This window comes from Echinops telfairi, unplaced genomic scaffold, assembly GCF_000313985.2.
Source record: "Echinops telfairi isolate 266 unplaced genomic scaffold, ASM31398v2 ScPeMD7_3;HRSCAF=10, whole genome shotgun sequence".
Taxonomy (NCBI): Eukaryota; Metazoa; Chordata; class Mammalia; order Afrosoricida; family Tenrecidae; genus Echinops; species Echinops telfairi.
The window spans coordinates 7,571,578-7,584,609 of NW_022103899.1; the positions used below are offsets into that span (position 1 = coordinate 7,571,578).

Here is a 13,032-nt window from a genome sequence, read left to right on the forward strand (position 1 = left end):
CAAAATTATATAGGTTCTCCATTGGTCAAGGTTTCCTGGGAATGGGGCAGCTAAAGTTCATAAATAGGACAGCTAGCCTCCAGGATAAATGTTAACTCGGAAGTTTTTATCATCACGTCTTGAAATTCATTTTTATTTAAAGGCTGCTCATGGTCCCCTGAGTCCTCAGGGCAGCCATCAAAGACGTAAGATCCCTGACCCCACTCCATGCCTACCAACTCCTGGGTGGCACAGAGCTTCACTGTGCTTGACTAACCCAAAGATTGGAGGTTTGAGTCCATCTAGAGGCCCTTTGGAAGAAAAGCTTGGTAGTCCACTTCCAAAAATCAGCCACTGAAATCCTATGGCGCGCCCACGGTCAGCCGGAGCCAGGCCTGACTTGCCAACCACCAGTTGGTACCCCATACTCAGTAAGTTGGCACCACTCTAATGCAGGCATCTACAGCATTCTCTGGCTGATTAAGCTCATAACACGTCTTAAAACCACTCACCTAAACTCGTCGTTCATATACATCAACATTTATGAAAATAAAAATGGATAAATGAGCCTATTCTCTCACTTCACATCCAGGTTGAAAAATATGTGTGCATGTGTGCTTTTCCAAAGCCTTGCCAACTACACTGGGACTGGGTGATAGAGAAGGGGAAATGCAATCTAGGAGAATGGAGTGCTATGAAGCAGTCTCCTTTTCACTTACAGAATGAAATTGAGCCTGGGTCCGAAGTTTCTAATGGTCACCTAATAGGTATCAGTCATTGAGATATACAGAGAACTACATGTAATAGGGTCTGTATCCTCAATGAGCTGTTTCTGCTTCTTTGTTATGACAATTTTCAGATATTCACAAAAGCAAGGAGAGTGTTAGAGCAGCTTCCATGTACCTGTAACCCAGCTTCTATAATGATCGATTTCTGCCATCTTGTTTATCAATTCATCCACCATTTTCCTAAAATATTTTCAAATACTTGATATCATATCACTTTGTTTCTAAGTATTTCAGTTTATTTGTAGTAGATAAGCGCTGTTTTTAAAAATATCAAAATACTATTGCCGTTCCCTTGAACATGAAACATTATCACCGAAATAAGCATGTCGGCATTATGGCAATCCCTTGCCTGTGTTCAGTGGCACCAAGAGGCTTGGCACCCAATACCAGGTTAGTAAGCATTTTTTGGGTTTATTTTGTTATAAAATCATAGTGGTTTTTCCTACAATACTTATGCAACTCTTGGAGAGCTAGACTCAACAAGTCCTTTCCGGTTGGTTTGTTTTAATTAGAATTCACACAAGTTACCTATTACACTCTATTAACATTTATAGTCTTTTAAAAACTGATTACAGTTCCTGTTCCATTTTTTTTATTAAATAGTTTTATTGGTATATGCCTCACATATCACCCAAGTTAATCATTCGATTATATTAAGATTTGTGCAATCATCACCATGATATCAGAGCATTTTCTGCTTGTACTCATTGTACATCATCATTCCAGTTTCTGTCTACGGATCTACCTATCCTGGATTTCATATACAGAAAATCACACAAAACACAATCATTGAAAATACCATGGCTGGGGTCAGGCACACCTTGGCCCCCAAATAACCTGCTTTTCAACAGTTCACAGAGGTTTGTGCCTTCGATGTGTCCCTTGCAATGTGTCTTTTGATCCCTTGACTGCTGCTTCCTTGAGCCTCGATTGTGAGTCCCAGCAAGACTAAAATCCTGACAATTTCCATCATTTCTCCATCTGTCATGATGCATCCTACTGGTTCCATTGTGCAGATGGTGTCGTCTTTACATTGAATTGTGATTCATCCTGGGTCTTCACCAGCAAGTGCCCCAAGTCCTACTCACTTCCAGGAAGCAAGGGGGTGTCATCTTAGGAACGCAGGTTGTTAATAAGCTTCCTCCACTCCTGATGCAGAATTCTTCTACACAGAATCCACCTTCTCTGAGTGAAGGTAGTCAGTCGCAAAGGGACAGCTATTGCATGAGCCCACTCTCATAAGAATAAACACCACGACATAAGAAGAAGCCTCCTGCTCTTCCAATCTGGTCTCCCAAGCAGAGAGATAGGGAACCTGCCTAGGGTGCATGAATCATGTCTGACTCCCTTTACACATGTACACACACGAGTCATGTATGACTCCTTTGTACATGTACATACATGAATCATGTATGACCCCCTTTTACATCTTAGAACCACTTCAACAGAGGAGACCTCACTTCAGCTGGGGTCAGCTTTTCAAGATGAGGGAGAGGGAAAAGATCATCAGTCATTACCATAAAACATTGTGTAAAGGTCACCCCGAACAGATAGACACTCCCACAGGTGTGTGATAAGCAAACCTTACTGGAGATTCAAGATGCCCAGGGGAGAGTATATATGGCTGCTTTTTGGGTAGTATTAGGGATTCCCCTCTCGGCAAACTTCTCTCACCTTTTATCTCTACTAACTTTTCCTGCCTTTGATCTTTGCTAACTCCTCTCTCCTTCCATTTATCATAAGATTAAAGCTGCCACAGGCCCCACCCCAGGGCAGTACCAGGAAAGAGGAGAGTGCCGGGCTTGGCAGTGCTCCAGTGTATTGTACACTGGGTTATTTTGAGTTAGAACTGACTTGATGGCACCTTACAACAAAATTCAAAATTAAGAACCATCATGAGGATGGTGCAGGAGTTTCCATTCATAGCAACCTTAAATACAACAGAATGAATCCTTTTACAATGGATTGTCTGATTACACCATGGGGGCATTGCATACCTGTCTGATTACATCAGTATATAGCTGTCAATCCAATTATAGCTCAGGCAAGTAGACACAAATTTTGGAAGGACATAATTCGACCCATAACACCCTGACCTGGTCAATCAACAGCATTCCAATGTAGAACAAGAAGCCAAGGTACCTGAGTTAATTTTGACTCATAATAGCAAACTTATGTGTGCACAGTTTCCAATGGCTGATGTTTAGTTAGTAATTAAAAGGGTCAACCGTTTTCTCCACCTAAGCACACTCTCCAATGTTGGCAACGGCAGAATAACGTAACTGGTTCAACTTGTGTCACTTTGAACTGATATGTGCTTGCATTACTCATTAAGAGAGTAATACTCATTTAGATAGAGGCACCTCAGCCTCTATAAAATTAAACTCATTAAAATAACCATCATTATCTTTGAATAGCTCTCATTATTAGAGATTTTTAGATCTCTAATAGCATAAATGCAAAGAAAAGTAAAGTCCCCTTATTCGGTGGGTAAGCGCTCATTGTGGGGTTCACTACAGACATCTATGGAAACGATGCTCTGATTCTTGTTGCTCAGAGCATGGCCTAAGTCAACAGCCTTCAGTCCTGACCTGGACCTGGTTAAAATGCTAAATTTCAGTCCCCACTCCAGACCCACTGAACCTGGTCTCCTCGCATTCTGTATCATCACACATTTTGAGCGGCATTCCTCCAGAACAGCATGCTGGTCCATGAATCAGCAGCAACAACACCTGTGTGAGTTAAAAATACAAGTTCATGGATCCCAGCTCCAATCTACAGAATGTCTGGAAGTATGGAGGACCAGCTGTCTTAATATGCTCTTAAGATGATTCTGCGTTGCCCTAACATTTGATAACATGTACTCCAGAAACCTGTTATTTGGTGGATTTTACCTAGACATTGATTTCTCAGGCCTTTTCAATTACCCTTTGACCCTTTGAAGCCTGCCCTTTGGCTGTCTAATTGGTAATTCATCTGGGATGGGTGGGAAAAAGTGAGGAAACAAATCAACCTATTTTGCTTCCCAAACAGATTTATGGTAAAGGTTTGGGTAGAGGCCACATAATTAGAGTGAGATATTCAGGATTACCGATAGATTACAGTACTGCATGGGACATAGCTCTTCCATTACCATAGTTAATTAAGATGGGACTATAAAAGTGTTCCTCTGGAAGGCTATTAAAAACACATAATGTGAAGTTGTCATGTATAATAATGACACATATCAGGACTCAAGAACATAAAGATCATTTTTTTTTAATATAAAGAGCATTCATTCTCTGTGAGTTTGAAGTATGCTGAGTACAACCAAGTCAAACCCTTTTCAGAACGCTAGGGCACCCTACTCAGGGTCTCCTGAATCCTGCAGATCTCAGCAGTGAGGAGAGGCAGGGGCACGAGTCAGAAATAGTGTTTCCGTCATCTTTTACTCTGATTAATCTGCACCTTAGACCTAAAACACAGTTTCTTTTATATGATAAAGAGAGTAATGAAAGATCACAGGACAAAAACCTGATGCCATTGGCTCATTTCCGACTCAAAGAGGCCCTGTGCCTTCTGAGACGCTTTAGGGGTATAGAAGGTCTGTTTGAAAAGACAGCCCAGTGGGTAGCCACTTTGTTGCTGGGGCGCTCTAAAACGATAACATTGTTGTTGACAGTGACCTTTGAGTCAATTCTGACCCGTGTGGTCTCTTGGGTGTCATTGTCGACCTGTGCAATATAAGGTTTTCAAGGCCATGACCTTGCCCATGCAGATGGACAAACCTTTCTTAAGACCAAATCACCTCGAAGTATATTCGATCCACCCAGCTTTCGGAAAGTAGCCAAAAGCTTAGCTGTTTTTACCACCCAGGGGCTCTCGCAAAACTAAGGCTCGCCCTCTACTATTATTTGGATCAGCTGAGAAATGGATCCCATTTTGTACCGGGGAACTCTAATTGAAACGACGCCCACAAAAGTGCGGCTCACATAAAACACAACCGTGTAGCTGGCGACACTGACACAGAGCTATCAAGGTTCTACCTCAAGGTAAACATTTTAATGAGCCAGAAAAAGTTATTTTTCTTAACACACCCAACTCCTTTGTCCACCTCTGTCTCCTCCGATCTGCTAAAGTGTGCTGCATACAAAGAGGAAGGGTAGTGGGAACAGCTCGTGTAAGGCATGACATTTGAAGGCACCAGGCAGCTTCGATGGAAGCAAAAAAGAAGTGGGGAAAATTGTCCTTGGAAGTGTGAGCACTTCTGCAGAACAATTAACTTAATTAACCAGATGCCATGAATATTCATAAGGCTGTTAATGTCTCCCGCATCCAAACAGATAAATGTGATGTAATGACTTCCTAGTCAAGCATAGCTAAAATTCTCATGAAAACTGCACCTACACTTTGGTTCTTTGCCTGAAATATCATAGAAATTAAACAGTCCCTCAGCAATATTTTATTGTCTTCAAATTAATTGGAAAGCATGAATTTATTTATGTGAACGCTATAGGAATATATGGTTCACAAACATCAGTATGTGGAGTGTGCCTTGTTTTACAACTAGATTGCTCTTTTTATTTTTATGTCCTCTCAGGTTGCTATTTCCACCATCTTCCTCCCCATTCCCGCTAATCCCAATCTCCCAGTATAGTTCCTTAGCACCAGTTGCCATAGCAACAAACACCATCACTAATGGCCAGCAGTTCAAATACAGCCTTCCCTACATCTGATCCATTTGAATCTGACCATAATGCAGCAGCGTAGTCTGTTGGCTCAGTGGAGTCATTTACTGAACAGTCCCTCTGGGCGTCTCTCTCCAGGAGGCAAATGGCTTCAGAGGTTGGTGGTTTCCTTGTGTTCAAAGCTGGGAAACTTCCTGCCTGGCCAAGAGGAGCATAGAGACCTCTTCCTACTAAATACTTCCTGTCTGCGATCCCTTTTTCCAAATGGGTGGAACCAGTGCATTGGGACAATTACCAGAGTTAGGGTATTAGGCTAAGTATTGTAAACACAAAGCCTTAAAAGTGGCATTTCTACAAGTATCCAAAGTGCATGTAGAATGTTCTCAAAATCAGAAGCATAGGCACCAGTCTTTGCGGTCAGCTACCCATGCATAGCGAATGTGTACCTAAAGGACACTCATCTTTCCCCTTGGATTCGTAAAAGAGAAACTGTGACCGTACAACTAGTTTGCATGGAAAGAAATGTTGGAAAGATTCTACCCTCACTGTAAGTGCTTCTAAAATGGCACAAAAAGATAAAAGTGCTGCCCAAAATCATTCTCTCTCTCTCCCTCCTTCCCTCCCTCCCTCTCTCTCTCTCATTAGTTATTTTGCTGTCTCTACTAGAGGTTATTATAGGTGTTTTTCGTGTCTTTTAAAATGATCACGATATGGCCTCCTGCCCTTTTCTCCTTTCACAGTCTTGATTGGATGCAAGGCTTTATTCTCTAAATGCGCATGTGGATATCTTTATCCCCTAAAAACACAACTGCTCTTTGTCTGTTTAATAATAGCCAATATATTAACTCCATACTGGTTGGTGAAATTATTTTTGGATTATATCAAATGGATAGAATGTTGTTGTTTTTCAAGTAGGGGAATTATTTTCTATTTTCATAGGAAATATTTTTCTGCTCTTCCTTCCTTTATAGACAACAAGGTGTGTAGTGTTTTAAAAATGGAAAAGGGCCCATTTTTACCACTATTGCTTATTTAAATAATAATTTGGACGGCTCACTTGTATAACATAATAAATTTGAGAGAAATCCATTCTTCATTTCTGACCACACTGTTGCTCGATTCTCCCCGCTCTCTTCTCTAGTTCTCCAGCCTGCTTCCCATACCCATTGTGCAGCGTTCAGTCAAATGGAACGTCCTAGAACAAACTTCTGTCGAGTTGTTCCTTGCTAAAATCTCCCTTATCAAAAATGGGGTTAGGAAATACATTTCGGAACTCTAATTCTGGCATTCAGGGAGATGTTGGTGCTATTACATGGTAAGGATGGAGCTCTGGTGACCTTGAGGGTTGGCAAGTTGGGCTGCTGACAGCCAGGCAGGGCAGCAGTGAGAAATCACCAGGCACCCTCCGGGAGAAAGGCGAGGCTCTGCTGCCTTAAGATGCCCAGCCTTGGAAGCGCAAGGTGCAGGTCTGCTCTCAGCTTGCTTTGGAGTTGGAATTGACTGGACAGCAGGAACGGCCAGGTTTCAGTTCTGCAAGTACTTCTGGGTTTTCTTGGCATTGCTTCTATTATTTATTTATTTTAGGAAAAAAAACCAAAACATTCTCAGTTTTTTCCAGACTGTATCCTATTTCGTTTAAGGTCTAATTCAAGCATTACTTATTCTATAACGTTTTATTTGCATTAGTTAACTTAAGAAACTGTATTGAACACTCACCGCGTGTTGTCGTCTGCTCTAGGTTCTGGAAATACAGCAGCAAATGAAAAGATAAAATGCCTGCCCTTAGCCAACTCGTCTTCTGCCACTCTGATCCCCCTTCTAGTCAGAGTTAATACTTCGTGTAAAATCATAATGAGCCCTTTGTCGATTGCTTGCTTATATGTTAAATCCTTCATGCATACCATCTAATTTAATCCGAAAACAACCCTGTGATGAAATTCCTAAGTAGTACCCCTATTTGCAGATTGGACAAACTGAGACTCAAAAGATTAAGCAACTTATTCAAAGTCTCTTATTTGATAGCAGAGACGGTTGGAGTTAAGCCTAGATCTTTGAGAGTGTGCAATTGCAACTCCATGTTACCCTGTCTCGGTTAGGGCGGAAAACAAGGAGAGGTGGGAGGGGAAGTTCAGTCGAAAGAACCCGTGGCCTCTGCCTTACCTGCTGGTATTACCCCGAGAGGAAGCTGTGCTCTGACGGGGGTCAAGAGACAGTCTGTTTCCATCCCAGCATTCTTCTGGGCTCTAAGTAGCAAAGCATGGGCTACTTCACTGGCAGACCCATCTCCCCCAACACAGACGACCCTAGACGAAAAGCAATGAAGCGAAAAGATGGGAAATTACAGATTAATTAGGAAGAATTTAGGAAGACTAGGCTTCCAAATATTTGTATTAAGACTATATATTAATGATTACGCACATTCACAACCCTTTTAGGGTGAAATGAATAAGAAGATGCTAGCACTGCACACAGTCATCTTACCTCACAGATAGATCGCTAGATAACACATATGATTGAAATATTTTTAAATGAATTCGTTATTCTTGTTGGGTCCCAGTTCAAATTACTGAGTTCTATGAACCTGAGAGTGGGTTAGAAACGTGAGCACATGAACTCAGATATGACTAGCATTCACTCCCATTAAACCCCCAAACACGACATTCTCATTTTGATTATGTGAATATACTATCATAGGCAATTTATTTGACTAACCCAAACCAAAGTCATAAATCATCCTACTGCTCAGGGTAAAAGGCATGATTTAAAAAATGTAAAATATGAAGCTTCGATTTAAGGTACTGCCAATTCTCCTTTGTATATGAAAGTCTTGATCGCACACCTAAACTAGTTTTCCTCTTCTTGAAATTCTGCTGAAGGACACGTTTAAAATTAGTGTTACCACATTTCACCCTAGTTGGGACTGCTAATGTTTCTAAAGGCTTCATAGTAGGAAGACCTAGCTAGAGAAACAGAAAAATCCATGAAAGTAGTGCCTAAAACCCTAGTAATTCATTTCATACCCATTTGCATTTAAAAGATGCAAAATAATCCTGACCGTCAAAATGTTTACCCCAAAGAAGGGAGATGGTGTGCTACCAGAAGTGGTCGTCTGAAAGGCAAAGCCTACAAAGACCCAACAGGAGTGGCAGTGGAGGGACCGAGCCTCGCAGTGTGATGGACTCCATTATGTGAGAGGCAGGGGTGCGGAACGAGCTCTCTGGTTATCACAAGGAAAAGGTTTTGTTGTTGAAGTTTTTATAATGAGTTCATTTAACCACGTTTCTCATTATTCACATTTGGCCTTTTTCAGCGCTACTCTAACACGTAACTCTTAGAGTCACTCACCTTTCGGTAAGTTCTAAAGGCTGTTGCTCCCGTCCCTGCCCTGAGTCAGTCCCCTCTCTCTTGCTACGGCCTCCTGCAGAGTGATCTGTCTAAAAATGTACAACTGGAGGGAAAGGGCCTCCTTTTCCTGCAAGCAACGAGAAACCTGTATTTCTAAAGGGGATGGTTACATGTTACAGACCAACCAGTGTCGTTGTTTCATTGTTGCCCTCACGTCCTTTCTGACAGCGTGGTAGTCCCACGTATGTCAGAGTAGAAACTCTCCATACACTTTCCAAGGCTGTACCCTTCCAAGAAGCAGCTCGCAGGGCTGCCTTCCAAGGACCTTCTGCAGGCAGGGCGATGACAGGAGCATTAAGCATCAGCCCATCAGCTAGCTAGTAGCAGAGCACGCCACCACTTGAGCCACCCTGGCACATATTTGAAATGTTGGGTGCGTCATGTGGTTTTTAAGTTAGACTTTTTCTTTATTGATTATTATGTTTTTAAACATTAGCTCCACATGAGTAAATGTCTATAAATTACTAGATTTCCGGTTCTACACATATAAAGAAAACACCCTGTTCATGTTCAGTGTAAATAGTTCCAGTCTGCAATCTGAAGCTCTCCAAGTTTTAGCAGCGGGTCTGTGAGTGTTTGCTAGAACATCCTAGAGTGGCACGCCAGCTGTCATGAGCACTGATACACTGTAGAAATATGTCACAACCCATTGTCATAGAATCATTTATGACTCACTTAAAATACTCTCAAATCTTAGCAAGTAGCACTTATTAGAACATTATTTAGCCATTCATTTCATTTTACTGACTAATAGATACTGATTTGTTCTTTGATAAAAAGTAAGTTCTGGTCTTAGCCTCTATCTCGAAATTCGATGCTTTGCTAAGCAGCCCTTACCCATAGTTGTCTGGAGTCACGCAGAGATGCTTCGGGCCAGAGTCCTCTTAGAGCCTAGGGAGTGTCTTCACCCCACCCTTGATTCTTTCTATCAATTTCTCACAAAGGAGTTCTTGTGGCCTCTTTTTGGACAAGGAGAGGGACCCTACCAGTGTGGACAATTCCATTTTTGACATCTCTACTTGTTAGAGAATGGTTCTTTGAAATGCATTAAGAGACTCTTTTCATTGTTCTCTTCATAATTAGAAATAATTATATAAAATTACCACTTATATTTTTTAATTTTTTTTACTTCCATTTCAGCTCCTACTGGAGAACAAAGTCCATGTAAATGAGTGGACTGTTTAATGGATCTTAGATTCTAAGTAACTTTCACTAGATATGTACAGTATTACAAGTCTAAATAAATCAGTATAATTTAACCACAACAAAGAAACAAAAAAAAGGAAGAAAAGCCCTCCTGTCATCGAGTCAAATCTGACTCATAGTGATCGTACAGACTAGGGTTTCGGAGACTGGAAATCTTTATGGGAGCAGACAGCTAGCTGAGGAGAGCTGGTGCACGGGACCCACTGACCAGCATAAACAACCCAGCATTTGTGCCACGGCACCGCTGGAGGTCCTGTTTTGAGATAAGGAACAGCTAAAGCAAAATAATTCGATGCAAATCATGGTTAGGTCCAACGATGCCATTTTCTCAGAAGTGGGTAATAACGAACAAATCTAAATATTTTTAGCTATACCCTGCGGAATAACACCTCCCTGGTGACCTAAAATCCTCCTTAGCATGGCGTTTACAAAGATTTAAATATGATCGAGTAAAGAAAATATCACTATATTGCACTTGAGCAATATCCTGTCCTCGGTCTTCCAAGTGCTTAATTATTGGCCAACTTTTCTGAGTATAATTAGTAATAATGAAAAAAAATGAAAACATCAAACTTACTGTCATTGAGTCATTTCCAATTCATAGGGACCCTATAGGGTGGGGTAGAACTGCTCCTGGGGGTTTCCACAACTCTACATCATTACAGGAGTAGAAAGCCTCATCTTTTGCCTTCAGAGAAGCAAGGGGTCTTAAACTGCTGACCTTGTGTTTAGCAGAACAATGTGCAACTCATACACCCACAGGACTCCATATAGTTACCAATAGAACATACTTATAGAAACCGCATTCATCGCTTCTCGGCCTTTTGGCTAAGATCAAGTGTAGAAACCGCATTCATCAGAACAATTCATCATGCTGGTGGACAACTGTACATTCAATACCTGTGACATTCATTAATATGATTTATGTAATCATATTTTGAGGCAGGGACTCATTGACAAGGCCGCCACCCTCATACACTTACCAGTTGGGCGGGGTGAAGTAGTGTGTTAAGATTAGTAGCTAATGTGCATACTTCTACCAATTATTTCTCTTAAATATTATTATGCATGAAAATGTCCTAAATTCAGCCTACTAATCCTTTGTCTTCCTTTAAGTATAAAATTCTGAGGTAATCCCTCACACTCCTCATTCTCAATATTTATCTAATATTACCATCTAAATTTACTCCTAGTAAAATTCCTTTTGGAAAAATCATATTTCACTCACTAAGTTTCTTTTTCCCCAACTCCTAATTTTCTTATTAAAAATTACTAAGCGTTTCTGACAAACTGCTTGGATAAGGCTCCATTTCGCTTGCATCCTTTCCCTCTCTAAACCATGCTCAGTTCATTGAGAAGAAGAAAACCTGTTGCTCTGGTTGAAAAGCTCAAATAGCCTTCTAATAGTGGTTGCCCTCCACAACCCCATCACCACCGGACACAATTCCGAAACTTGCTACCTTTTAAAACACTCAAATATCCGCTGTTGAAAAAAAAAGGTCTTCTCTAATATGTGTGTGTGTGTACTTCTTAGTCACTTACGTCAATCTAGCACTTCAACAAACTCACCAATTTGAGAACGTGGCAATTAAAGCGTACGGCACTTGCCTTGTTTCTGGTATTTGTGCCCCAGTGAACAGTCTCTAAGAAGCCTTGGTGGTGTGGGGAGTAAAAACACTCAGCGGCTAATGGAAAAGTCAGCCGTTGGACCCCACCAGCCACTCTGCGGGAGAAAGATGAGGCTGTCTGCTCCCCAGAGATGCCCAGCCTTGGAAGCGCAGGGGGTGGTTGTACTCTGCCCTGTCTGGTTGCTATGAGTTAGAATGGACTCCATCGCAATGGGCGTGGTTTCTCTTGTTGAGTGACCTCTGTATGCCTTCACCATATGCCACGACCAATGGTTTTCACTGCTTACTATGACTACTTGGTAGTCACTAAATTTTAAGAGAACATTGAAACTTATCTCTTTTATCTTTTCTTTAAATAATCTATTTGTTTTTATAAAGCATTTATTCCTGGATCAATCACAGTAATTTAGCCTGTGGATAGCTACTAAAACTCTCCATAGAGTTGCTAATGGGGATCATAGAGTTATACCATAGGACCCACATTCTACCTTCCACTGATACTTTTCCAGATCCTCATTTGGTTAAAGCCAACCATTAAGGATTCCAGACACAAATGTATGTCCATTAGGTATGTGCAGGGTGATACACTGATTTCTCCCTATTTATAATTCCATTTCTCTTTTTGTGTGTTTCCCCCTGTGCCAGCTTCTGACAGGCATATGGCCATGTCGTATTTTCATCATTGCAGTTATATCGTATTATTATTGCATGTATTTGAGTAAAATAAAACCTAATCGCTAACATCACCAATATGTAAAATTCCAGGTCCCATAGATAGGTGAAACTAACAAACTACTTACTACTATAAACCAGTGGCACTCAGAGATACTAAAACCTACCCGTCAAATCCTTGGAGCTCGCATTCTTTAAGCAGTGATAGAGCATGCCCTTCATATTCCGTTACTATTTAAAAGAAAATGCAAAATGTGAAAGTTTAAAACAATGATCTATACTTTTTCACTTGGTCTGGCAATATAATATGATAAACATATGGTAAGTCATAAAGCAACATTTATTCTTGAGTATTTATATTTTAATCATGGAAAGATAATTAAGTATGAGCTTCCTGATGTGTTTTATAGTTTTATGTAAAAGAGGGTCACATATTTGTTCCCACTACATCAGTCATTTGGTGATATCCCCTACACAGTGGTTAGGTCATTTATCTTGGTGCCTGTCTGTGGCTTTGTAAATAAGACACTTAAACAATCAAAAGCCTAGGAGGGCAATATTTTCAAAATAAGGTTTATTAGCTAGTCTAGAATAGTCAACCATAAATCACTTTGTTAAACTTAAATGAATAAATTAGATAAAGGGTAGTGTGAGGCTGGCATGCTAAGAAACAATGTGTACCCGGAA

The 13,032-nt window shown here is 40.8% G+C and overlaps 1 protein-coding gene and 1 pseudogene across 3 annotated transcripts in view; one reads left to right on the forward strand and one right to left on the reverse strand.

The window, feature by feature from the left end:
- CERKL (ceramide kinase like) overlaps window positions 1-13,032 on the reverse strand; it is a 40,600-nt gene that overhangs the window by 11,060 nt on the left and 16,508 nt on the right. For 2 of the 3 annotated variants that reach the window (XM_045297396.1, XM_045297392.1), the window contains exons 3-4: window positions 12,513-12,576; window positions 7,595-7,737 (exon numbers count right to left, since the gene is read on the reverse strand). In XM_045297396.1, the coding sequence (XP_045153331.1) occupies window positions 7,595-7,737; window positions 12,513-12,576 (207 nt within the window). The remainder of the gene's footprint in view (window positions 1-7,594; window positions 7,738-12,512; window positions 12,577-13,032) is intronic. The other variant, XM_045297399.1, reaches the window with a different exon arrangement.
- LOC115872235 lies at window positions 10,854-11,000 on the forward strand (annotated as a pseudogene).